The sequence below is a fragment of the Elephas maximus genome, chromosome 26 (assembly GCF_024166365.1).
Source record: "Elephas maximus indicus isolate mEleMax1 chromosome 26, mEleMax1 primary haplotype, whole genome shotgun sequence".
Lineage (NCBI taxonomy): Eukaryota > Metazoa > Chordata > Mammalia > Proboscidea > Elephantidae > Elephas > Elephas maximus.
The window spans coordinates 1,193,088-1,220,506 of record NC_064844.1 but is presented as its reverse complement, the minus strand read 5'-3'; the positions used below and the strand labels follow the sequence as shown (position 1 = coordinate 1,220,506).

The 27,419-nt window shown below is 43.0% G+C and overlaps 3 protein-coding genes across 11 annotated transcripts in view; 2 read left to right on the top strand and 1 right to left on the bottom strand.

The window, feature by feature from the left end:
• The window catches only part of PUS10 (pseudouridine synthase 10), an 89,926-nt gene extending 85,996 nt beyond the window's left edge, over window positions 1–3,930 (bottom strand). For 2 of the 9 annotated variants that reach the window (XM_049870367.1, XM_049870377.1), the window contains exons 1-2: window positions 3,545–3,927; window positions 1,636–1,722 (exon numbers count right to left, since the gene is read on the bottom strand). The gene's annotated coding sequence lies outside the window, so the exon portion shown is untranslated. Of the gene's footprint in view, window positions 1–1,635; window positions 1,723–2,086; window positions 2,165–3,433 lie in introns of those variants that run through there. The other 7 variants (XM_049870378.1, XM_049870370.1, XM_049870371.1 and 4 more) reach the window with 7 other exon arrangements.
• Window positions 3,931–3,998: 68 nt separating this feature from the next.
• PEX13 (peroxisomal biogenesis factor 13) lies at window positions 3,999–26,093 on the top strand. Its single transcript, XM_049870379.1, has 4 exons — window positions 3,999–4,132; window positions 16,934–17,628; window positions 22,774–22,899; window positions 23,648–26,093. The coding sequence occupies exons 1-4, from the start codon at window positions 4,041–4,043 to the stop codon at window positions 23,944–23,946; spliced, it is 1,212 nt and encodes a 403-aa protein (XP_049726336.1). The 5' UTR covers window positions 3,999–4,040; the 3' UTR covers window positions 23,947–26,093.
• SANBR (SANT and BTB domain regulator of CSR) overlaps window positions 4,046–27,419 on the top strand; it is a 101,259-nt gene continuing 77,885 nt past the window's right edge. Inside the window, exon 1 of the mRNA XM_049870363.1 lies at window positions 4,046–4,132. The gene's annotated coding sequence lies outside the window, so the exon portion shown is untranslated. The remainder of the gene's footprint in view (window positions 4,133–27,419) is intronic.

The following is a 27,419-nucleotide window of genomic DNA, read 5'->3' as shown; positions in this document are numbered from 1 at the left end:
TAATTCAAATGAACTCGCTTAAAATCTGTGGTGGAGAGAGGCGCTTATCAACAAGTTACTATGCCGATATGATTATTATCGTTAGTTTTGCATTTTTCAACTGTTTCAAACTTACTACCAAGTTTCTAAATGTTTGCAGCCACCTACCAAGAGAAGTAGATCCTTAAAAAAATAACAAGGAAGACAGGCATACAGTTCTATAAAACCCTATCAGTTCAGCTGCCAGGACGACAAATGTAGATTGCCTCTGGATGGGTTCCGGTGGCATGGTGGTTAAGAGCTACTTTGGCAGTTTGAATCTACCAGCTGTGCTTGGAAACCCTACGGGGCAGTTCTACTCTGACCTATAGGGTCAGTATGAGCTGGCATTGACTCAGCAGCAACAGGTTTGGTTTTTTCAGGTTGGGTTTGAATTTAGGTGAATGTGAGTTGACCGGGAAAGGAAAAGAGAAGAAAATCACGCTTGTCTGGGCACAGCAGTGACAAGTTTGAGACACCAGGATTGGGAAACCGTGATTTGGGGTGGCATAATAAAAAAAAAAAAAAAAAAAAAAATTTTTTTTTTTAAGTAAATCTGGGCTCCAGCGTATTTTCAAGAATGTACACAGATTATGTGGAAAACACCCTTTAAATAATGAAGCTCTGTGCAGCCAAATCATTATTACCCATAAGTGATCTGAATATCTGCCCCCAGTCCATTTAATCTGCTAGTTTGGTACTGCCTCGGAAGAGATGCTGTGAGGGACTGACTGCGCTCCCATCACAGAGACACTGGTTCTGCATCACCCAGTATTTCATCTTTTCTCCTCCTCAAAGACTCTAATTCAGAATTAACTTTCAACCTAGAAAGAGAAACAAATACACCCTCTCTCCAATAAATAAATGAGTGGTTTGGGTTTTGGACATGCTTAAAACGGACACTTTGTTGATATTTAGAAGTTGTCTTTAGGTGCTGTAGAGTTGGTTCCGACACTCATGGGAACCCTACGCACAACAGAACGAAACACTGCCTGGTCCTGCGCCATCCTCATGATCGTTTATCATGCTTAAGCCCACTGTTGCACCCACTGTGTCAGTCCATCGTGTTGAGGGTCTTCCTCTTTTTCACTGACACTCTACCAAGCATGGTGTTCTTCTCTAACGACTGGTCCCTCCTGATAACATGTCCAAAGTACGTTAGACGAAGTCTCGCCATCCTGGCTTCTAAGGAGCATTCTTGGCAGTACTTCTTCATGATAGATTTGTTTGTTCTTCTGGCAGTCCATGGTATATTCAATATTTTTCGCCAACACCATAAAACGTATGTTCTTTTCCTCTTGGCTTAGAGACTGAATTTCTATTTCTCTAACAGGTTCACTAAAATAAAGGTGTCATGCAAAGTCAGTGAATGACACAATACAATCTGGCTCTGAGACATTCCCAAACCTGTTGAATGTTAAGAAACTGCCTGTCCTAATTGGAAGAGGTTCTTCACAACACACACACACAAAACAGACAACATGCATACGTGTGTGCATGCTTAGTGACTGAGCTATGGGCCCCTTAGCATCTCCTTCGCTGTTAACAATCTAGCCACTCCCTAGGCCTGTTCACACTAAAAGGAGAAAAGTGTTGACTTAAGAAGAGATGTCTCACCTTAGGTACAGCACTGAAATGACAAGTTTCCTAAAACATCACAAGTGACTTGTTTCATCGTAGATATATCATCTTTGGGAGCCAGCCCTGAGAAATGCACCCCACACAGTGGTTTTAGTGTTTGTTTTACAGACAGAACTCTGGAAGTAGCTGTTACAGCAGGACCCCCCCGTCGCTAAGGACCCCCCCACCACGGCGAGGGGACCTGCCCCCCACCCCCAACGGCGAGGGGACCTGCCCCCACCCCCAACGGCGAGGAGACCCCCCCACCGTAAGGACCCCCCACGGTGAGGACCCCTCCGGCGACCCAGCCCAGCCGGTCCAGGGGACGAGGGGACAGGCTCTCTTTCACCTTCCTGGACGCGTCCAGTAGAAACCGGTCATTACAAAGGGAAAGGCGAGCAGGGCCACCTAAGGGGTCCTACAGGAGGGTCTGTCACCCGGCCCGCACCCGGCCTGCGGTGGCGATGTGGACTCCACGGCAGGAGGCGCCCGCGCTTCGGGCCCCCGGACGCCCTCGGCTGCAGGAAGCGCCCTGACTCCAGGGAAGTTTGTTCCAAGCTCTAAGCTCGGTGTTCTCTTCGCCAAGCGGCCGGGCCCGGGAACCTGCCCACGCAGCCTCTCCCTGCTGACAGGGCCGCTCCAGCCGGAGCACGACCGAGCGCAGCAGCGTCCGCACCTGCCCGAGCCGTCGGGCCCCGCACCGCAGACGTCCCCGCCTCACCGCAGACGTCCCCGCCTCACCGCAGACCTCCCCGCCTCACCGCAGACCTCCCGGCCTCACTTCAGACCTCCCGGCCTCACAGACCTCCCCGCCTCACCGCAGACCTCCCGGCCTCACCTCAGACCTCCCGGCCTCACAGACCTCCCCGCCTCACCTCAGACCTCCCCGCCTCACCTCAGACCTCCCCGCCTCACCTCAGACCTCCTCGCCTCACAGACCTCCCCGCCTCACCGCAGACCTCCCGGCCTCACAGACCTCCCCGCCTCACCGCAGACCTCCCGGCCTCACAGACCTCCCCGCCTCACCGCAGACCTCCCGGCCTCACCTCAGACCTCCCGGCCTCACAGACCTCCCCGCCTCACCGCAGACCTCCCGGCCTCACCTCAGACCTCCCCGCCTCACCTCAGACCTCCTCGCCTCACAGACCTCCCCGCCTCACCGCAGACCTCCCGGCCTCACAGACCTCCCCGCCTCACCGCAGACCTCCCGGCCTCACAGACCTCCCCGCCTCACCTCAGACCTCCCCGCCTTACAGACCTCCCCGCCTCACCTCAGACCTCCCGGCCTCACAGACCTCCCCGCCTCACCTCAGCGCTCCCCGCCTCACCGACGTCCTCGCCTCACCTCCTCCCCGCCTCACGGACCTCCTGGCCTCACAGACCTCCCCGCCTCACCTCAGACCTCCCGGCCTCACAGACCTCCCGCCTCACCTCCTCCCCGCCTCACGGACCTCCCGGCCTCACAGACCTCCTCGCCTCACCTCAGACCTCCCCGCCTCACCTCAGACCTCCCCGCCTCACCTCAGACCTCCCCGCCTCACCTCAGACCTCCCCGCCTCACAGACCTCCCCGCCTCACAGACCTCTCCGCCTCACCTCCTCCGCGCCTCACCTCCTCCCTGCACCGCAGACCTCCCCGCCTCACAGACGACCCCGTCTCACAGGTCTCCCCGCACCGCAGACCACCCCGTCTGACAGGCCTCCCCGCCTCACCTCCTCCCCGCACCGCAGACCACCCCGTCTGACAGGCCTCCCCGCCTCACCTCCTCCCCGCCCCGCAGACCTCCCCGCCTCACCTCCTCCCCGCTTCACAGATCTCCCGGCCTCACCTCCTCCCGCGCCGCCGGGGACGCAGCTTTAACCCCTTCGCCCCTCGGAACGAACGGGGAAGAGTAAAGACAGCGCACCTGTGGCGTCTAGCAATTCTGTTCCCCCAGGAAACGAGAGCGCCAGAACGACCAACCAGCCCCCTCTCGCGAGGACTGAGTGAGCTCTCCTGCTGTTTGAGGGGAAATTTACTGAACAGCCTGGCCTTCCGTAACACGCCTCAACTTCCCCGCGGGTGTAGCAGTCCCGCTCCTGCCCTGCTCCAGGCCCGAGCGTGCTGGCCGCGGAGCGACACCGGCGAGACGCAAATGTCTAGGGCTTAGTAGCCGCTGTCAGGAGTATCGATGGGCCCGTCCGCTCAGGCTTAGAACGGAGGCGCTTCCGGCGGCAAACACGGAGAGCGTTTCCTCCCAGGCACGAGGGCGCCCTCGCCCTGCGGCCGCCGCCGGCCGCGCACCACAAGCCTCGTCCCGCCTGCGGAGGCCGGCGGGTGGACGGCTCGGCGCTCTGCTCGTCGCGCCTGGCGCGCGGCGCTCGTGGACCGGCTGGAGGGCGGAGCGAGCGGAGGAGGCCAAGATGGCGAACCAGCCGCCGCCGCCCCCGAAGCCCTGGGAGGCCCGCCGAGTGCCGGGGGCCGGGCCGGGGTCAGGACCCGGCCCCGCGTTCCAGTGAGTGTGGGCGTCCTCGGGCGGCGACGGTGGGGGCGGTGCTGGGGGACCGGCGGGGGCGGCGAGGGCCGTTGGGGGAGTCGAGGTGGGGCCGGGGTGCCGGCCGGGGGCCTGTGGTGGGGCCGCGGCTGCTCCTGGCCGGGCGGCGCTGCGCTGCGACGCTTTCCGGGGACCCCCGGGGGCCTCTCCGGGTCCTGGGGATGGAGAAAGGGGGGGCGTCGTGCTGTTTGGGGGACACCCGTTTACAGGAGCGGGGCGGCGTTGTGCTGTTTGGGGGACACCCCTTTATAGGAGTGGGATTGTGTCGTGCTGTTTGGGGGACACCCCTTTATAGGAGCGGGGTGGCGTCGTGCGGTCTGGGGGACACCCGTTTACAGGAGCGGGGCGGCGTCGTGCTGTGTTTGGGGGACACCCCTTTACAGGATTGGGGCGGTGTCGTGCTGTGTTTGGGGGACACCCTTTACAGGAGTGGGGCGACGTCGTGCTCCGTTTGGGGGACACCCCTTTACAGGAGCGGGGCGGTGTCGTGCTCCGTTTGGGGGACACCCGTTTACAGGAGCGGGGCGGTGTCGTGCTCCGTTTCGGGGACACCCGTTTACAGAAGCGGGGCGGTGTCGTGTGGTGTTTGGGGGACACCCCTTTACAGGAGTGAGGCGATGTCGTGCCGTGTTTGGCGGACACTCTCTACAGAGGCGGGGCGGCGTCGTGCTCCGTTTGGGGGACACCCGTTTACAGGAGCGGGGCGGCGTCGTGCTGTGTTTGGGGGACACCCCTTTACAGGAGCAGGGTGGCGTTGTGCTCTGGGGGACACCCCTTTACAGGAGCAGGGTGGCGTCGTGCTCTGGGGGACACCCCTTTATAGGAGCGGGGCGGTGTCGTGCTCCGTTTGGGGGACACCCTTTACAGGAGCAGGGTGGCATCTGGCTGTGTTTGGGGGACACCCCTTTACAGCCCCGGACTCGGCCCCAGGAGCAGGGCGGCACTGGCCCGGCCCCGGCCCGGATCCGCAGGAGCACAGTTGCCCCGGCAGGTGGAACCGGCTCTGGGGCAGCGGACGATCAAGGCCAGGAGGCCCCTGGGCCCCAGAGCCACCACGTCCGTGCGTGGTTTTCAGTGTAACCCGCCCGGGTCTCGGGTTGGGGTTTCGGAGAAGCGACCTTAAAGCCAGAGATCCCAGATCTGAGGCCGGCAGTGGCCTTGGTGTGCAGGGCTGTGTGTGCATTTTCCTAGGTTCCGTGTTTTTTTGTTTTTATTGTATCAGAGGTCCACACTCAGGAAAAGTTAACGTACATAAAGTTAGAAGACGCGCATGGCCTTGGGCGTTTTGTGTTGGGTAGATCTGGACACCTTAATGCGGACGAGGCTCGAATATCAGTAGGATTTTCTAACAAAAATCGCCAACATATCGAAATGGATTTCTGCAATTTTCTATTTAAAGTGCTTTAACACAGTAACTGGTTGACTTAATGATTTAATAATAATGGTACATAACAAGTAATAAACTTTAATTATGCCGTTACTCTGTGGGGACACTTTTCCCCTACCTTTTTTAATAGTGGTTCTGCCTTTTTAAAAACAATTTGGACTGCTCCTTTGGAGAGAGGTTTTACTCTTGCCTCTGTTAAAGTTATGTTGGAACTGTTTTTCGTTATGAAAACATTTGAAAAACAGAGACCTGTAACCAGTAACCAGTTGCAGTGAGTGGATTTTGACCCCTTGTGTTTCAGAGTAGAACTGTGTTCCGAAGGGTTTTCAGTGGCTGGTAACCGGAAGTACATTGTCAGGCTTTTCTTCTGAGGCTCCTCTGGGTGGACTCGAACCTCCCACCTTTCTGTTAACAGCCTATAGAGAATAAGATAATGGACACTTGTTTATTCAGCAGCCACTTCTAAGAATTATTAACATTTTGCAATATTTTCTCAGATTTAAAAAAGTAATATCAGAGAGAGTTAAATCTTTTCATTTTTCTTTTTCTCTTTTGAACAGTAACTATGGTCACTGTATAGTATTTATTGTAGTCAACTAGGCTTTTATACTTTAGTTTTTAGGTTTGTGTGCACATTTTATGTATAGTATTGATTGGTATGTTTCTAAACTAAGTAAACACCTTCAGACTGTGTATCATGTTGTAAAATGTTTTTTCCCCTAAATATATCTTTTGAGGTTTATCTTGTTAGGTGTACCTGTGTTGTTTCCACTGAGTCGAGTCTGACTCACGGCAACTCCGTGCAGGCAGAGTATAAGTGCTCCATAGGGTTTTCAAGGCTGTGTCCTTTGGGAAGCAGATAGCCAGGCCTGTCTTCCAAGGTGCTTCTGGGTGGGTTTGAACCGCCAGCCTTTCAGGGATTCCTGAGTGGACTACAGCTGTGTCATTGTTGTTAGATGCTATTGAGTTGATGTTGACGTACACAGACCCCATGTGACAGAGTAGAGCTCTGCCACATAGGGTTTTCTAGGCTGTGATTTTTAGTTCATTGTAACTGCCGTAGATATTCTATTACATAAAAATGTATCATTTATTATAGTGTCTAATTGTTCTGTTGGTGGGTATTAGATTATCAGGGTTTGTTTTTGTTTTTTAAATATTAAAAACAGTGCTACAGTGAATATCCTCTGCCTTTCTTCTCATGCACATTTTCAAGAGCTTTTCTAAGATGTTAAAAACCAAAAACCAAACCAGTTGCCGTTGAGTCGATTTTGACTCATGGTGACTCCGTGTGTGTCAGGGTAGAACTCTGCTCCCTAGGGTTTTCAATGACTGTGGCCCTTTCAGAAATAGATCAACAGGCCTTTCTTACAGGGCACGTCTGGGTGGGTTTCAGTAGTCAGCCTTATGGTCAGTAGCGGAGTGCTCAACCCTTTACACCACCCAGGGACTCCTCTAAGATGCTACTGGCGATGAATATCGCCAGCTTGCTCCCCAAAGTGGTTGTGTACTGACGGACATTTCCATATCCCCAGCTTGCTCCCCAAGGTGGTTGTGTACTGATGGACATTTCCACTAACGAGGTATTCTTCTTCACATCCTCAGAAACACTTGATAATGTTTTTTTAAAAACTGCATTTGCCCTATAACAGATGTGAAATGGTATTTCACCTTTAATTTGCACTTTCCTGGTTAGTACTAAGACTGAGCATCTTTCTGAGTATTCAGCTAGCCTTCCGAGGTTCTTCTGTTGATACCTCTTGCCTATTTTTCTGTTGGTTTTATCTTTATCAGTTTGTGGGAGTACTTTGTTGTCGACACTAAGCCCAGATACAAGTCTGGGCTTGTCTTTTCACTTTATTTGTATTTGTTTATGTTCATTCTCGTTGTACAGAGATTTTTATTTTTATGTAGTCAAAACTGATATATCTTATTGTTTGTGCTTCTTGTGTTTGGTTAAGCAGTCCTTCCTATCCCAAATCAGAAAAAATTTTCTTCATATTGTAAATGTTTTGATTTTCAAATTCATGTCCTTAATCCACCTGGAGCTACTTTTGTTATACAAAAATCAGTGTGAAGTAGAGGATCTTAATTTTTTGAACTATGCGTAACTGATCGTCCCACAGCATTGATTGTGTCGTCTGTTCATAGTAATTTATAATGCTGTTGTGTCAGGTTTTCCTGAATGTGTCGTTCTGTTTCAGGGACTCCCTGACTTGTCCTGCTGGTCTATTTGTCTGTCCTTAGGCTAGGATCACAGTGTCTTAATTACAGAGCTTTATAGTAAATTTCAATATCTTGTATGTCAAGAGCCTCCACATTGCAGTTACTTAGAATTGCCTTTGTTACTTAGTCTTTATAAAAAGACTTTACTGGGATTTTAATCAAACTGCACTGAATTTATAGATCAAGTAAGTCTTTCCATTTATGAATACTGCGTAAAGTATAATTGGTGACATTTTTATTTTCTTTTATGTCTTAAATAGTGGTTTAGTATTATCTCTGTGAAGTTCTTTGCCATGTTTTGCTAGATCATATTTTTTATTCCTAGCTTATATTTTTTGTTGTTGTTGCTGTAGTAAATGGGCTATTTTATCCCTTCCCTTTCCATTTTCCAGTTGATTATTACTATTGTATCAGGATGCTTTTTTTTTTAATATTGTATCCAGCATATGCCAAACTCTTGATTTGTTGTAATGGTTTGGTTAAAATTCTCTTGAATTCTATGTAGACAATCCTATCATTTGCAGAAAAACCAGCATAGATAACCAGCATCCTTGTGTTGGTTCTGGCTTTCATTGGAATGCTTGTAAATCTTGCTGTTAAGTATGATGTTTGCTTTTTGTTTTTGGTAGGTATCTGTCATGGATTGAATTGTATCCCCCCAAAATATCCGTCAACTTGGTTAGGCCATGATTCCCAGTATTGTGTGGTTGTCCTCCATTTTGTGACTGTAATTTTTCTGTGTGTTGTAAATCCTAATCTCTGCCTGCAAAGGAGGCAAGATTAGATTATGTTAAAAAGGATTAGGGTGGGATTGTATTGTAACACCCTTACTGATCCAATGTAAAGGGAGTTTCCCTGGGATGTGGCCTGCACCACCTTTTATTTTACAAGAGATAAAAGGAAGCCAGCAGAGAGCAGGGAACCTCATACCACCAAGAAAGCAGTGCTGGGAGCAGAGTGCAGTTTCCTGCACTAAGAAGCTCCCAGACCAAGGGAAGATTGAAGACAAGGACCTTCCTCCAGAGCCAACAAAGAAAGACTTCCCCTGTAGCTGATACCCTAAACTTGGACTTGTAGCCTGTTAGAGACTTGTAGCCTATGTGAGAAAATAAATTTGTCTTTGTTAAAACCATCCACTTGTGGTGGTTTTTACAGCAGCTCGAGAAGACTAAGACAGTATCCTGTCAAACTTCCTTCTCTACCTTGCTAGGGTTTTTAATAGGAAGTTGTATTAAGTTGAATGACTTCTCTACATCTGTTAAAATAATTGTATGTATTTTTTGTTTCATATGAAAATGTGGTTTAGTACATAATTACATTTTTTAATGTTGAATTCTCTTATTTGACTGAACTCTGCTTAGTTGTTTTTTTTCCTATATACATATATATACAATGTTGGATTCTAGTCTAATATTTTAATATCCTTTTGTATATGCTTCTAGGTGAAATTGACCCATAATTTTCTTTCTTTGTACTGTCCTGCCTTTGAATCAAAGTTTTATAGCTACAGAAATTCCTCTATTGAGTCTAATTTTTATCTCTTTATAGGTAGACTGCTTTTTCTGTAGCAGGCTTTAAGGTTTTATCTGATACTATCTCTTCTTCTGGAATTCCTGTTAGACATTGTATCAGAAATCGTTTCTGCTACAAGTAACAATATTGGATTGACTGTGCTTTGGCTTCTAAAGATATTTATTATTTAGTGAACAAGAAGTTTAAAGACCTGCTATCTCAGTAATATCATCATGGAACCTAGATTTTTTTTCTGGCTTTCTTTGTTTCCTCTTTTTTTTTTTTTTTTTTGGTCCTTTCAGCTTTCTGACAGTTTTGGTGATCTCTGTCTTATTTTGCTCCTTTGAAAACAATCTCTCATTTTTTCCCCCTTCGACTGCTTTTAAGATTTTCTTTTTGTATTTGATTTCAGCAGTTATACCTTGTTGAGCCTTTATATTACCTGTGGAGTTCCCAGATGTACTAGAACCTGACTTGATACCTTTCATCAATTTCAGAAAAATCTCAACCATTTTATTTTCAAATATTGCCCTTCCCCATTTTCCTTCACTCCTTTGACTCCAGTTATGTAGTGCCCTATATTTTACTGTGTACCTGTGTCTTACTCTCTTTTCTATGTGTATCTTTTTGTTTCTTGTGCTTCATTCTAGGTATTTTCTTCTCAACTGTCTCCTAGTTCACTGACATTTTTCTCCCATTCTGTAGAATCTGGTATTAAACCAGTCATTGAGCTCTTAATTTCTGGTATTTTATTTTTTTCAGTTTTAGAATTTCCATTTGGCCCTGCTCTGTAGTTTCTGTGCTGTCCTGAGAAATCTCAATCTTATCTTTTTTCCCGGAATATATTAAGCAGAATTGTTGAAAGTCTCTGCCTACTAACTCCATTGTCTGAATTCTCTGTGGATCTTTTTGTATTGTCTGATTTTACTCCTTTTTTTTTTTTAAATCATGTAGTTTTTTCTTATATTGGCCCAGTTATTTTTAATGAGAGCCGGACGCTGTATGTGGACAATTTAAGGTGATTTGAGGCTGAGGATGGAGTCTTCCTCCAGAGACTTTTACTTTTGGCAGGTGCCCAGGGCCACTAGCAATCTTAGATCTGTTAATCCAATCAAGGATTGAGGTGATTTGAAATGGAGGTTTTAGTTCCTGCCTGGGCTAGTCTAGTTCGTGTTAACCTTTTCATCCTTACTTCTAGAATATAGCCCTTTAAGGTCCCAGTCTGAAGTGTGGAGGGGTACTGTTGCCCTCCTCTTTGGGGCTTCTGAACTCTAGTGTTTGTCTCCTCAGCCCAGGAAGTCTCTTAAAAGCTCTGCTCAGCTTCTCATCCTGTCAGCCACCTCCTCCAGAATTGGCCGTCATCCCTTGAGAAACATTTCAAAATGTCAGCCACTCTGGGTTTTCTCTCTATCCATAATTCTTCAGTACCTTGTTCTCTGATGCTTTTAAACCAATATATTTTGTCTAGCTTTTCTAGTTGTTTTCAGTGGGTGGGTTAATCTGATGACCTAGACTGCCATTACCTGAAGTAGAATTCCTCATTGCCGAGTTCTGGCTTTTCTGTGCTCTGGTTTGTACAGCACCTTTGATTCTTCTTACCTCATAGCTACAAGACAACTCCTCTGGCAGTGGGCATCGTGTTCAAGACTTCTCTTGAAGTTTTTTTTTATATTTACATGTTTTCAGTTCACAAATGTTATTGCTTCACTTATGTCTTCAACCCTTTTAAACATATTAAGAATCTGTTAAACTGTACATAAAATTTGTTTTCCCTGAAAATTTTCATTCTTATTGTTGATTTTTGTTTGTTTGGTTTCTTAGTATTTTTATTTCTTCATGTGTTTGGCATTTTTGATATGTTCATTTTGCGTAGGAATTTTTTAGTTCCACTTTCTCTACTTCCTGTCCTCTACATTCCGCTCTCTGTCCAGCAGGTTTCCTGTTGCACCTACATGGCCTCTGCGGGCCACTCCCTCAGAATCGGGCATAAAGATGGTGGTCTGGAGTGCCTGCTGGAGTTCATTGAGGACACCAAGTCTGTAGTTAACTTGTGTCAGTTGTTGTGTGCCATTGAGTCGATTCCTACTCATAATGACTCTATAGGGCAGAGTAGAGCTGCCCCATAGGGTTTCCAAGGAGTGGCTAGTAGATTCAAACTGTTGACTTTTTGGTTAGCAATCGTAGCCCTTAACCACTGTGTCATCAGGAACCGCCCCCCCCCCCCCCGGCCCCATTCTTAGGTATGTAAATTTCTAAAAATCCTAAACTGTTCTTGTCAGCAAATTTTATAATCTCTTTATTGGAGCCAAGGAGGCCCAGCCCAGCCCCCAGAATTAAACAAACAGTGAACTGGTGCCACTCTGGTAGAACACGTTTGGCTCTTGTTATTTCCTGGAAGCCTGAGTCCTGCTGTCTCTGCCAGCTTCCAGGCCCAGAGCTGTGTGGTCAAAAGTAGATAGGCCTTTTGTTTTCCTCTGTGTATAGACACAGTGATAGCACTGCTTCTGCTGTGGAGCAGAGCTGCTTCATCAGATCCTGAACGTACCACACTACTGGGCAGTCCGCTGGTGACCGTTTTTTAATTTCGTTTCATTGTTTAACACTGGATTCAGTAAGAGGGAAAATAAAGTAACAGGTGTCTCGTACTTTGTTTATAATATTACCATATAAGGCTAAATTAAATCTTTAGCCTGGATTAGGAAATTGCCATTTTACTGCTCCAAATCTAACGTTTGATTCAGGCAAGGATCGTGAATGGATGCTAAACCACTGGATGAACCGTCTTTGGGGATTAGGACATTTGCATGGCACCACAGTCACCCCATAGATTGTGTAAAATCACAAGAGGAAAACTGTATTTTAATAGAGAAACCTGAAAGTCATCACCCTAACCACATCATCAAATTTAGCACCACAAATAAGGAGGCTATCTGGCACTATGTGTCTCTTGAGGTGATGAAATTGGAAGTAAACAATATCACCCATGAATTTTTCTTGCCAAAAAAGTTAATCTGATTCTAATCAAGCATCTAGTTATGATCTTCAGTATAACAGGAACTGCAAGGGATATGCGTACAAGGTAAACAACATTTTTGGAAACAAATCTAGCATGTGGGGCATTTTACAAGAAACTGACTGTACTCTTTATAAAACAGTAAGATTTTTTAATGAGATTGTTCTAGTTTTTTGAAGAGATTAAGGAGACAAAGCAACCAAGTGCAATGTGTGAACCTTAATTGAATTTTTGTTCAGAAAAACAGCTACTAAAAAAAAAAAAAAAAGATACTTGGCTCTTACAACTCAATAATAAACAGGTAAATAGCCCAGTTAAAAAATGGACAAAGGATCTGAATAGCTATTTCCTGCTAAGAAGATCAATAAGTGGCCAATAAGCACATGAACATATGCTCGATATCATTAAGCATTAGGGAAATGCAAATCAAAACCACAGTGAGATACCACCTCACGCACAGTACATGCACAGTAGGAGGGATATAATCAAAAAGAAAATAACAAGTGTGGGCCCGGATGTGGAGAAATTGGAACCCTCAAATTGGTAGAAATGTAAAGGGGTCCAGGCGCTTTGGCAGACAGTCTGGCCTGTGCCTTGGAGGAGCTCACCTTGTAGGAGAGGCAGACATACATGAAAAAATGTGAGATAACAAAGGTAATGTGCTGTACAGTAGAAGTATGGGCAGGTAGCTGTGGGAAGCACTCACGATGTTGGTAGAATAGTTCAACTGGCATTTTCTTTGTTAAAAAAAAAAAACTTTATAAAGAATGTGTCGATCTACATTATGGTTGAAGTTCCGTGTTGTAAACTGGCCATTTGAGCAGCAGTGACCTACAGGACACTGGAGAAGATAACGTCCACAGTGAAGCATAAAGAAACAAGTATAATGGGAAACATAGAAGGGGAAGGGAGAGGTTTAGGGGATGAGTGAAGCAAGGTATGATTTACAAATAGAAAAGACGAATAGTCCTGTAACTATTAAAACAGTGCTTCTCAAATCATCCGTGGTAAGCGACCAGTACCTTTCTAACAAAGTAGAAGTGTCGTGGCAGTGCCAAATTACTTAAACACAAGACTCGTTTTCTGTGCTTTTCTCGTCAGACTGGTACACATGGTTCACCGCCAGCACTGATCCACAGACCACACTTCGAGTAGCAGGGCAGGAAAGAAACTGAATTCTTAATAAAAATCCTTACCAGTAAGAGAACTTCAGGCCTATGTGACTTCACTGGTAACTTTTACCAGACTTTTAAGGAAGAAATAATTACACAAACTTTTTCAGAAAATAGGAAAAGAGGGCATACTCACTCCCCAACTCCTTTTAAGAGGCCACTGTAATCCTGATACCCAAGCTTGACAAAAACATTACAAGAAAAGCAAATTACAGGACATTCTCACTCACAAATATAGATATAAAAAATTTTCAACAAGATATTGGCAAAGAAAATCTAGCAATGTATTGTAGCCACTTGGTTTTATTGCAGAAATACAAGGAGCCTTTAACATTTGAAAATTAATTTACCATTTATTTAGTCATCTTAATAGATACTGAGAAGTAATTTGATAAAGTTCACCTGTGATTCATGATAAAAACTCTTAGCAAACTGCAAATAGAGAAGGAACTTCTAAATCTACAGCAGGTCTACAGCTGATAGGATAATGGTGATGTGCTGAGATGGGGAGAGAGACAAGGATGCCTGCTGTTGTGACGTCTTCAGGGTAGTACTGCAGACCCGGGGCAGTGCAATACAGGAGTCCCCAACTTTACAACGGGGTTCTTTTCCAACGACTCCATCCTAAGTCAGTTCTGACCAGATACCTCTCTTTTTTTCATAGCCTGCTATATGACAGTGTTTTGAACGGTAAATCCTAACATCGAACATCTGCCAGTGAACACCAGAGAATGATAACATCGACAAATTGCATGCTGTCACATTGTATGTGGTATATATATTACTAACAGTAAGATGTACCAAGAAAAAACCGGATAGTAGATCCTAACATTGAACATCTGCTGGTGAACACCTGAGAATGATAACCTCGGCAATTTATGAGCTGTAACATTGTATGTGGTATATATATTACTCACAATACTGAAAACCCACTGCCGTCAAGTCGATTCCGACGCATAGTAACCCTACAGAACAGAGTAGAACCGCCCCATACAGTTTCCAAGGAGCGCCTGGCACATTTGAACTGCCGCACTCTTGATTAGCGGCCGTAGCACTTAAACACTATGCCACCAGGGTTTCCTACTCACAATAAGATGTGCCAGAGAAAACTGGACGGTCATAAGTGTGGTTCTTCGTAACTCGAGTATGTCGTAAGTTGGGGGACTACCTGTGCTTTAATAGCAAAGCTGTAAAAATTGAAAAGAAATAAACCTATAATTATTCTCATACAATGTGACTGCACATCTTTTAAGATTCTAGAAAATTTAAAAGAAACTAAAGATGAATTATCAGAATTAATGTGAGTTTTTTTAAAAAAAAAGGACCACATATAGTAAAACCTACTAAAGCTGGAAGCTTTGTAAGGCAGAACCCTGTCAGAGAAGGAAAATTCAAATATTTTCTACTAATAGAGAGCACTGGAAAAAGTGGTAAGACTGTACTCTGTCAAAGGCGAAAAACTTGTGAGACTTGGAAAAACGAAAGCTCTGTCGCCTTCCAGCTCTCACAGGTTTCTCTGTACCAAAAAAAAAAATTATTTCTGTACAGTAGTAACAAAATGAAATTTTAGGAAGACACCATTTATAGTAGCATCAAAAAATGTCAAATATATAGGACTAAATCTAAAGGAAAACCTTCACACAGTAAACTGTAAAACATACTGTAGCGAAATGAGTTCCTTTATGTGGGCTTTTGCCTTGGTTCTTTGGAAAAACAGCTTGACAGATTTTGCCTCTAAGCCCTAAAGAGTTACCTTTGCTCTAGTTTTCTACCCCAGAGGATTTGTTACTTTTGTCCAGGTTGACTGACATTTCCTGGGTAAGTTGTAAACAATTTGGTCTCATAGCCTACCCTGTGATTGGTATACACCTTGCAGGGATTGGTCAATAGACTACGCAAATGAGATGAGTTGTTGCCCAGCCATACCTGCTATGCAGATGAAGTGTCTGTGGCCTACAGAGAGGGGATTGGTCAGTTTGTGGCCGTGGTAGGTGCACCATACCTTGAAATCGACAAGGAGTTTGTAGATATAAGCAGCCAGCCCCACAGAGGTGATGCAAACGGAAAGAAGCAAAAAGGGAAGCAGCAGAAAGAAGCAGCAGAGAGGAGGCGAGGAATCTCCTAAAAGACCTGTAATGCTGGTAAAGGGCTGTACCACTGAGGACAGCAAGAGACCCAGAAGGGGCCCAGCGGCAGAGCCAGCAGTGACAGATGGCAGGGCTGAGAGGAGCCTATCCTAAGGGAGCCGAGAGGAGCCTCTCTGCAGGCTGAAAAGAGGCCTGCACAGCTGAGAGGAGCTGAGAGAGCTGTCCTGCACTGAAAAAGGGAGACTTGGCTTACACGTGGAAACCCTGTGGTGTAGTGGTTAAAGAGCTATGGCTGCTATCCGAAAGGTAAGCACTTCAAATCCATCACGCGCTGCTTGGAAACCCTATGGGACAGTTCCACTCTGTTCTGTAGGGTCAGTATGAGTCAGCATCAACTTAACAGGAACAGGTTTTGCCTACATGTTTCCTAATCCTGATTACTGAATTGTAGCCTGTTAATCTCAAGTTGTACCTTTTTCCCTAATAAACCATTTAACTGTACTCTGTGAGCTCTGTGTGGCCATTGCAGCGGATTATCGAACGCAGCAGAGACGTAGAGAGTGCCATCGGGAGGACGGCTGGTGTCAGAATTGGTAAAAAGGTCAGAGGGTGGAGGCATGTCTGACCTCCACCTTTAGGGATTGCCTTGGGCTGATCTTGGCTCACATTCTCCCCCTGAAGTTAGACAGGTGTAGACTGTAGTGATGCCACTGCTCCTCCTACCCTTTTGCACATTTAAGACTCAGTCAAGTCATTGAAAAAAATACTATTGAGAAAAATCTTTAAAAGACTTAAATAAATGGAGCATTTGTTGTATTCATGGATTGAAACTATATTAGAAAGATTTCAGTTTTCCTCAAAGTGATCTACAGATTCAGTGTAATCCTGAACAGAATCTCTACAGGGTTGTGGTTTCGGGGGGGGAGTAAAGGGGGAGTAGAACTTAAAACTCTAATCAGTGTGGGAGGACTTCCTTTATTGGTTGTTAGGACCTATTGTAAAACAGTGGTAATTAAGATACTATCATTTGGGTGCAAGGACTGACAAATATCTAGTTGCAACTAATGCTGAGAAAATGGACATGCATCTTAAAAAGAAACCATTGATTAAAGATACTACTGATAATGCTAGCATAAGTAAAGAAGACAATGAGTCCAGTCAACTGCTTTATCTTATTGTTCGTTTTGTCTTACCACTTGAGATTTTGAGCCTCTGGAGATTAAAATTATTACTTACTCAAAACATCTTTGGTAGAATATCATAGCACTAGGTAGGTATGTAGGTATGTAGGAGGTGTTTAATAGTTACTTTGAATTGAATTTATTATCCGTTTAACTTACTATTTTGAATCTGCTTTGGTTTTAGGTCTGCTGATTTGGGTCCTACTTTGTTGACAAGACCTGGACAGCCAACACTTACCAGAGTGCCCCCACCTATTCTTCCAAGGCCGTCACAACAGACAGGAAGCAGTAGTGTGAACACTTTCAGACCTGCTTACGGTTCATTTTCTTCTGGATACGGTGCCTATGGAAATTCATTTTATGGAAGCTATACCCCTTACAGTTATGGCTATAATGGGCTGGGGTATAACCGCTTCCGTGTCGATGACCTTCCGCCCAGTAGGTTTGTTCAGCAAGCTGAAGAAAGCAGCAGAGGGGCCTTTCAGTCCATCGAGAGTATCGTGCATGCGTTTGCCTCTGTGAGCATGATGATGGATGCCACCTTCTCAGCTGTCTACAACAGCTTCAGGGCCGTGTTGGATGTAGCAAATCACTTTTCCCGATTAAAAATACACTTCACAAAGGTGTTTTCAGCTTTTGCATTAGTCAGGACTGTAAGGTGTCTTTACCGACGGCTGCAGTGGATGATAGGTTTAAGGAGAGGCTCTGAGAACGAGGACCTGTGGGCAGAGAGTGAGGGCGCTGTGGCTTGCCTTGGCGCTGAGGACAGAGCAGCTGACTCGGCAAAGTCCTGGCCGATATTCTTGTTCTTTGCTGTTATCCTTGGTGGCCCTTACCTCATCTGGAAACTGCTGTCCACCCACAGCGACGAAGTAACAGGTAAGAGTGAGCGCAGGGGCTAGAAACAGCATAGCAACCTCAGATTTCAACTACAGGCTTGTTAAATTAGCATTCTTCATATTCATTTGTGTATAATGTTTTTATCCAGTTATATTTGCAGTTGAGAATTTAAAAACTGAAAGAGGAACATATATCAAAAACAGCTCATTTATTCACTGCTCGTTCAGTTGAAAGTACCTGTCAACTAACTGCTTTTTACTAGGTCCTGAACTTAGTGCTGTGGAGGATACAGAGATACCTAGGGCAGAATCCCTCCACTTCCAAAGCTTTTGGGAGGGTAAAACACACATGCGGGTAACTGTAATGAGGCAGAAAGAATGTAACGGATGACAGTGGGTGAGAGAAGTCAGGTTTACTGAGCATTTAGTATGTGCAAGACACTGTGCTAGGTATTTTATGTATTTTGTCCCTTTAATTCTTACAAGAAGTCAAAAAGGTAAGGTTCAGAGAAATCACTTGCCCAAGGTCATGTATTTAATAAGGCAGAACCAGAAACAAAACCTGTTTGACTATTAATGGGTTTATTAACTCTTAACCTTTTGGTGGGAACAGTTGCTCAAAGAGTTGAGGACATTGGGAACAACATCATTAATAATTTACAACAAAACAAATCATTTCTCATGGTTTCCTTGCCTCGTAATCACCCAGTGGGTGTTGTTGGCACTGCTCAGTCGTTCGAGGAGTCAGTGACGAGTACGGAGCAACTGAAGGATTGGCCTCTATGGATAGTCTGTGTGGAACAACTACAGACAAGAGTATTTTCAGAGAGATTGGAAAAAATGCTAATTCCTTACAACCTGAAGTGGAATCTGCTAAAATGTTACAACTGATGGTGGTAAAAACCACATGGAGCAGAAAAAAGCTCAGTTGAACACGATTTACAGAGCTCGTGAAAATGCATTTTAAAGTTTATGGTTGTTCATTGTGTTATTCACCAGCAGGGACTTTGCAGAAAATACTTGAATCCATCATGTGTTATTGAACCAGTAGGGTCAAGGGTGAACACACCCATTGTCAGGTCTGTGAATGTAGAAGCTGAACATCCTTACTTGCCTCACCACACAGCAGGTCAATGGCTTAGCCATAGCTAAGTGAAGTTTTTCTGAACAAGAAGAACTACCCTCAACCACTTTTATTAAACACTTACTGGCTTTGGAAGTCAGCTTTTGCTGATTTGCTTTATATACTTGAAATGCTGTCAGATGTTAAAACAAGAAGTGATCTGTATTCCTGCACAGTTTGGCAGCAGATATATTTTCTGAGATCAGACTGCAGTACAGCAGCTTTTTTTTGTCATTTTTTACCTCCACGTAAGTGCAAAGGAAAATTTCTGTCTTTCAAAATCCATTTAACTGGGCAATTGAGGAGCTTCCACTTAATCTTAAATTGAAAGTGATTAGTCTGCAATATTCTGCTGCTGTTCCTAAGGTTTTCACTGGTTAATGCTTTTCAGAAGTAGACTGCCGGGTCCTTCTTCCTAGTCTGTCTTAGTCTGGAAGCTCAGCTGAAAACTGTCCCCCATGGGTGACCCTGCTGGTACCTGAATACTGGTGGCATAGCTTCCAGCATCACAGCAACATGCAAGTTCTCACAGTACGACAAACTGACAGACACGTGGGGGAAAGACAGGAAAGAAAGAAAAGACCAAGATGAATGTCAGAGGAGACTCTGAAACTTGGTCATGAATGTCGAGCAGCCAAAGCAAAAGGAAGAAATGATGAAGTGAAAGAACTGAACAGAAGATTTCAAAGGGTGGCTCAAGAAGACAAAGTATTATCATGACGTGCAAAGAGTGGAAGATAGAAAACCAAAAGGGAAGAACACACTTGGCGTTTCTCAAGCTGAAAGAACATAAGAAAAATTCAAGCCTTGACTTGGGATAGTGAAGCATTCTATGGGGAAAATATTAAACGACACAGGAAGCATCAAAAGAAGATGGAAGGAATACACAGAGTCATACCAAAAAGAATTAGTCGACGTTCAACCATTTCAAGAGGTAGCATGTGATCAGGAACCCATGGTACCGAAGGAAGAAGTCCAAGCTGCTCTGAAGGCATTGGCGAAGAACAAGGCTCCAGGATTGATGGAATATCAATTGAGATGTTTCAACAAACAGATGCAGTGCTGGAGGTGCTCACTCGTCTATGCCAAGAAATATGGAAGACAGCTTCCTGGCCAACTGACTGGAAGGGATCCATATTTATGCCTATTCCCAAGAAAGGTGATCCAACCGAATGTGGAAATTATTGAACAGTATCATTAATATCAAATGCAAGCAAAATTTTGCTGAAGATCATTCAAAAGCAGCTGCAGCAGTGTATCAACAGGGAATTGCCAGAAATTCAGGCTGGTTTTAGAAGAGGATTTGGAACCAGGGATATCATTGCTGATGTCAGATGGATCCTGGCTGAAAGCAGAGAATACCAGAAGGATGTTTACCTGTGTTTTATCGACTATACAAAGGCATTTGACTGTGTGGATCATAACAAATTATGGATAACATTGTGAAGAATGGGAATTCCAGAACACTTAATTGTGCTCATGAGGAACCTTTACATAGGTCAAGAGGCAGTTGTTTGGACAGAACAAGGGGGTAGTGATTGGTTTAAAGTCAGGAAAGGTGTGCATCAAGGTTGTATTCTTTCACCATACCTATTCAATCTGTATGCTGAGCAAATAATCTGAGAAGCTGGACTATATGAAGAACAGGGCATCAGGGTTGGAGGAAGACTCATTAGCAACCTGCGTTACGCAGATGACGCAACCTTGCTTGCTGAAAGTGGAGAGGATTTGAAGCATTTAACTAAAGAAGATTAAAGACCACAGCCTTCAGTATGGATTGTACCTCAGCATAAAGAAAACAAAAATCCTCACAACCGGACCAATGAGCAACATCATGATAAACGGAGAAAAGATTCAAGTTGTCAAGGATTTCATTTTACTTGGACCCACAATCAACACCCATGGATGCAGCAGTCTAAAAATCAAACGACATATTGCATTGGGTAAATCTGCTGCAAAGGACACCTTTAAAGTGTTGAAAAGCAAAGATGTCACCTTGAAGACTAAGGTGTGCCTGACCCAAGCCATGGTATTTTCAGTCACATCATACGCATGTGAAAGCTGGACAGTGAATAAGGAAGACTGAAGAAGAATTGATGCCTTTAAATTGTGGTGTTGCCAAGGTCACACAATAACTATGAGCCCAAGAGACAGAAAGGGCCACATGAACCAGAGACTTACATCGTCCTGAGACCAGAAGAACTGGATGGTGCCCGGCCACAACCGATGACTGCCCTGACAGGGAGCACAACAGAGAACCCCTGAGGGAGCAGGAGATCAGTGGGATGCAGACCCCAAATTCTCATAAAAAGACCAGACTTAATGGTCTGACTGAGACTAGAGGAATCCCGGCAGTCATGGTCCCCAAACCTTCTGTAGGCCCAGGACAGGAACCATTCCCGAAGACAACTCATCAGACATGGAAGGGACTGGACAATGGGTTGGAGAGAGATGCTGATGAAGAGTGAGCTACTTGTATCAGGTGAACACTTGAGACTGTGTTGGCATCTCCTGTCTGGAGGGGAGATAGGAGGGTAGAGAGGGTTAGAATCTGGCAAAATTGTCACGAAAGGAGAGACTGGAAGGGCTGACTCATTAGGGGGAGATTAAGTGGGAGTATGGAGTAAGGTGTATATAAGCTTATATGTGACAGACTGACTTGATTTGTAAACGTTCACTTAAAGCTCAATAAAAATTATAAAAAAAAAAATTGTGATGTTGGCAAAGAATATTGAATATACCATGGACTGCCAAAAGAACGAATAAATCTGTCTTGGGAGAGGTACAACCAGAATGCTCCTTAGAAGCAAGGATGGCGAGACTGCGTCTTACATACTTTGGACATGTCAGACAGATTCAGTCCCTGGAGAAGGACATCGTGCTTGGCAGCGTACAGGGTCGGGGAAAAGACGAAGACCCTCAGTGAGGTAGATTGACACAGTGGCTGCAACAATGAGTTCAAGCATAACAATGATTGTTAAAGGATGGCACAGGACCGGACAGTGTTTTGTTCTGTCGTGCATGGGGTTGCTGTGAGTTGAAACCAACTCGACGGCACCTAACAACAATCTGCAACATAATGACATGGTAAAAAGCAAATATCGAGAGAAGAATTTAATAGAATTCTGTAAACTCCTTCCAAGTTGAATATGCTCAGTTAAAGCCATATGCTATGGATTGCTATCAGTATTTGGCAGTGCCTATAGGGTCTTTTTTTTTTTTTTTATAGGGTCGCCATGAGTTGGAATCGACTCGATGGCAATGGGTTTGGTTTGGTTTTATCTGGATTGATACAGAGGCTCAAACATAGCAACAGTTGTGAGGATGGCACAGGACCAGGCTAGGGTCACCTTGAGTAGGAACCGACTCGATGGCAGCTAACGTAACGCACAACGTTACATCTGTGTGGAGAGACGTTTTCAAAGATGAAATAACTGAAACCTCATTACAAATGAGCATTAACAGATGAACATTTACAGTCAGTTTTGAAAATAGGAAACACTACCTTGGAACCCCCCAAAGAGATTCCATTATTCCTAGTAGTAGACCTGTGTTACAAAAAAAGGGACTCAGTTGTTACTATATTTTGAATTTTACGAATAAAAATCTTGTGGAAAAAATTTTTTTCTTATTATATAAGTAACTACACAATATCCTTTATTTTGCTTCTTGGCCCACAAAGCTTAGAATATTTATTATTTATTCTTACAGAAAAAGTTTGTCAACTTCTGGCTTTTAGAGTAGGAGAGGTAGAATTTGGAGTTGGAATAGAAGGAAGAAGTTCATAATAGATGTCCTGGTGAATGTATTGTTGATTTTGCATAGTGTTAATTGAAAACTCTGTGGAGCACAGTTCTCCTCTGATACACATGGGTTTGCCATGAGTCGGAATCTACTTAACGGCAACTGGTTTGGTTTTGAATTATAGAATTTACTTTTTGAGGGGAACTTTTCTCTTAGCAGATAAAAGTTATACAGCTTGCAAACCGTGGCCAGTGAAATATCTGCATTTCTTTTGTATAAATTTTAGTAACCTAAACTGGTTCTTCATTTGGCTTATAGAGCACACCAGCTGGGCGAGTGGCGAAGACGATCACGTAGTTGCCAGAGCAGAATATGATTTTGCTGCTGTATCTGAAGAAGAAATTTCTTTCCATGCTGGCGATATGCTAAACTTAGCTCTCAAAGGTAATAAAGCATGAATAAATTGGCATTGTGTGTGAACTTGTAGTATTTAGCATTTGTAAATGTTTGTATTGCTGACTGCAGCAAAAGATCTAGGTCATCGTTAGTTAACTCCAAGGTGGGTGGTAGGATCTCTCTCGTGTCAGTTTCCACCTTTTAAACCAGGGGAAAGTAGGTGAGGAATGTCCCAACAGGGTTGTTTCAACAATAAGGAATGATTTTGTTTATGTAGTATCTCTTTTAAAGGAACTCAAAACACTTGAATCCTAAACTCTTAACAACCTTCACACAAAAGCACGAGGTCGGTAGGAAAGACGACAGATGTAATTATCCAGCATCATCCAAGAATCCTTATGTGCCCTTGGTTGCTTTCTTCATTACTTGAATAGTGTTTAATTCAGAAACTTTATTCTATTTTAGGAACCATTGTCCCAAAGTAATAAAGAACCTCAGCAAGAAATTTATACACATCTCAGGTTATCTTTTTCACAAGGCTTCTAGGTACTATATTTGTGTTTTTCTTCTAGTGAAAATAGCAGTCTACTGGGTTAGATTTCAAAAGAATGATTTATTTTCAGGATTTATTGTTAGAGACAGGAATAACAGATAATTAGTTTAAATTAGTGTAAGTAAAAAGTAAAAGTCATAAATTGTCATCTCTTATATTTCAGAGAAACTTTATATCTCATATTATTCTTCAGCTGATACTAAAGTATGCTATAATTATAAGACTGTTTTTTTCTTTCATTAGAACAACAACCCAAAGTGCGTGGTTGGCTTCTGGCCAGTCTTGATGGTCAAACAACAGGACTTATACCGGCTAATTATGTCAAAATTCTTGGTAAAAGAAGAGGTAGAAAAACAGTGGAGTCGAATAAAATCTCCAGGCAACAGCAGTCTTTTCCCAGCACAGCACCCCTTAAAGGAGCCACTGCTGCTGATTCTCTGCTCCAACAGGAAGCTGCCTTTGAATCTGTTTTTGTGGAAACGAGTAAGGCTCCAGCTGCACCTGTTGCCACCGGGAAAGGTGGAGATGAACAAGATCTTTGATAGCTTTCATGTTTGCCTGCAGTTGAACTATGCTTTAGAGTACTTTTGAAAATTATTTCTTACAAAGAAATTAATCTACGGTCTGATGAAAACATTTGTTAGTGGGTATTCCAGGTATTTTGCTGCTAGAAATTATTAAAATTGTACACTAGTATGTTGGTCTAGTAACTGGTTGCATTTTACAAGTTCTTGGACCATGAGGACATTTATGTCACCTAGATTTTAAGGTTATGAAGATTGCTGTCACATTCATCTTATTTAAAGCCCTAGATTTACTGAAAGAAAGATTGATGCACCATACTGTATACAGTTTGCTACGGTACGGATCATTAAAACTTTTGAAAGTTCTAGATTAATTGACTCAGATTCCTCTGAAATTGAGGAATGGCATGTAAATATGAGAACCAGGCAAAAGGCTGTTTTTTTTTTTTTTTTTACAACCTTAAATAAACTGAATAATAAAATTTTTTGATCTGTATTACATCCCAGTATTGGGTTTCCTTTAGGCAGTAATATGTTTTTACCCACAAACAATACTAGTATCTTTCATTGTATTTTTAAAAAATCATCTTGCAAAGGTCGCCGGAAGCACCATGAAGGAGACAGCTCTACAGGCAGAGTGCGCTGCTCCAGGAACAGTCCTCCCTGCTGGTAAAAAGGCTAAAGTGCATCTTTGCTCACAGATTGCTTCCATTTCTTCTAAGAATAATATAACTTTTTAGTCACTTTACAACATGACCAGTTTTCATCCTGAATCGAATTAGAACCTATAAAAGGTCTACTTTCTTTTCCTTCAGCCAAGACTCAAGTTCTTTGAGCCTGCACTTAATGCTTTAATCAGCTATTAGCAGTAATGGTTTTTAACCTTTTCATACAGTCTTTGCTTCTGCCTTAGTGTAATTACTTTTTAAATTTCTATATTAAGACTGTTCTTTGAATGTTGAAAATTGTGTCATGTTAGGCACACTTCTTTTAGGTTTAGTTTTCATTACTAAGATGGAATAAAATGCTCAATTGCTATTTAGAATACGATAATGCTTTTTGACTTGTTTTTGCTTAATAATGATTTTAAATGTAGTTAAATTTCAGTACACTGGATAACCCATTGCCGTCGAGTTGATTCCTACTGACCCTGTAGGACAGAGTAGAATTGCACCGTATGGTGACCGAGGCTGTAATCTTTACAGGAGGAGATTGCCACGTTGTTCTCCCACAGAGTTGCTGATGGGTTCGAACACCAACGTTTTGGTTAGCAGCCAAGCGCTTAACCACTGCAACACCAGGGCTCCTTAATACACTGGCTATTTCCCCACAAAACTGGAAAATCCCTATACTTGCTGTGATCATCCTACAGAGTAGGACAATCAGGAATACGAGTGTATATTTACAGATAATGTTGAAAACTTCGAAGTACTTGGTAAAGATTGTGAATTTCGTGTACTTGTCTTCGTTTAGACTTTATGTTCACCAAATACGTAACTCTAGAACAGTTCAGACTGAGATGAATAGGAACCAAGTGCATACCCGGCGTAGAAGAAATTCACTAAAGGCACCTTAGGAAACCTTTTTTTGAAATGACAGTATAATAGGTAATTTTGATGTTCAGTCATCCAAAGCTAGAAGTGAAGTAGAGGTCAAATGCTGAGTCAGCAATATTTAGGATATTTAGGTCAGGAAGGGTCATTCATTAGGGTAGAATTTGTGGCTGGGGTGTGTAGAGAAGAATATAACAATGAATTACAAAAACTCACTTTTCTAAGTACTAAATTGCAGTATACGTACATCATCTGACTGCTATCTATTTGTGTCTAAAAGTCCCTTTTTTTAGTAGAATTCCATAAAAGGAATTTAGGACTAGAATAAGCAGAGGCATTTTATAACCATTTATCGTGACAGGTAAGATGTAATGTTCAAGGCTCCAGCGTTGTCATGTTTAGGAACGTACATAAAGAGTTCTACTTTACAGAAATGCTGAGACTAAAATATCTTCAATTAAAACAAGTCATAACTTACAGTAACACAAAAAAAAACAGGCTTCATTTTCTTAATCTTGCTATTTTATCAGTTTAGAAAGGAAAAGGTAAGGTGGGCTATACGTTTTCATGCTTCAGCATTTTATTTAGGTATCAGCATGTCATAGTTTACAATTACTGAACACAGCTGTCCCTTGTGCTTTCATTAATGGAAAAAGGAACAGAAATTGAATACAGTCTTTATTTTTAATAGATTGTGAAGTTATTTGTATTGAACAAATAAAAACACATTAAACTTCATTGACTTTTTTGAAGATAAACTTAACTATTTTACAAGATTGGAATTAATATAACAAGTCTATTTTTCTTCATATCATTATATATATTTACTGTAAATCAATGTGTCTGTACCATTTCTTTATGATTTAAAGAAAAATGTTAGATTTACATTTATATAAAATTACCTAGGAAAGGAGTTAAATAAAAATAAGACATCAGATGTGGGTTTTATAAGACCTAAATTCTAGTCCAGATGCCATCACTTACCATGAGATTTCAGTCCCATTATTTACTTTTCAGTTTCCTCATTGGTTACATCTGCCTCACATGAGAGCATTTTTTTAGAAAATATAAAGCATAACCAAAAGTGAGATGTTATGGCAATTACGTTTTATAAAATTTTCCATGTGTACTTAATATCTCACCTCCTATAAAAATGCCACAAAGTATGTCAGTATAGAATTTCAGATTCACATATTTAATTCAAAATTAGAATTAGTTCAATTGTGCCTCTTAGTCCAAAATGTAATTAATTTTTTTTTTCTTTACTAAGTACCAGAACAACCTAACTTAGAAAAACGTAGTGGAATATTTGTGCAAGACAAGGAAAAAAAAATTTTTTTTTCAGTATTGCCTTGAAATGTTCTTTCGTATCGTATAGATTTTTAGTTTGCTTATTTTATTTGGCAGAATGAGCTATTTTTTTTAAGGTCAGCCAACTCATGAACCCTCTTAGGTTCTTCCTATATTATACCACATGAATAGTTTTTCACATTTTGAAAAATAATGTTCAATTTAAGTAACATAAGTCTTAACGATGTTACTACTCATGTAAAAAAAGAAGGGTTTTGTGTTTTAAGGCCTTCAGTGCTGAGAACTGAGTCAGTCATTGATCATCCTCTTTGTTAATACTGCCAATATCCTTGGTCCAAGAAGGCTACACTTTTTCCTGTTTTATGTTACCATAAGAGTTTTTCTTGACTATCTGCCCGTGATTTCATTCCACACTGTATTCAGTGTTTGTCCTTCTAAGCCATCTTCCATATTTTGGGTATTATTTTCTTGAAATACATAAAACATATATTTTATACAAGTTTTAAAGTTTTACAAATCGTATTTTCATGTAATTCTCATTCTGCTTCTAACTTTCATAAAGTTAGGTTTTCAAGACCTGTTCATATTACTTTGTATAACATGCTTCTGACTGGTGCACATTACTTT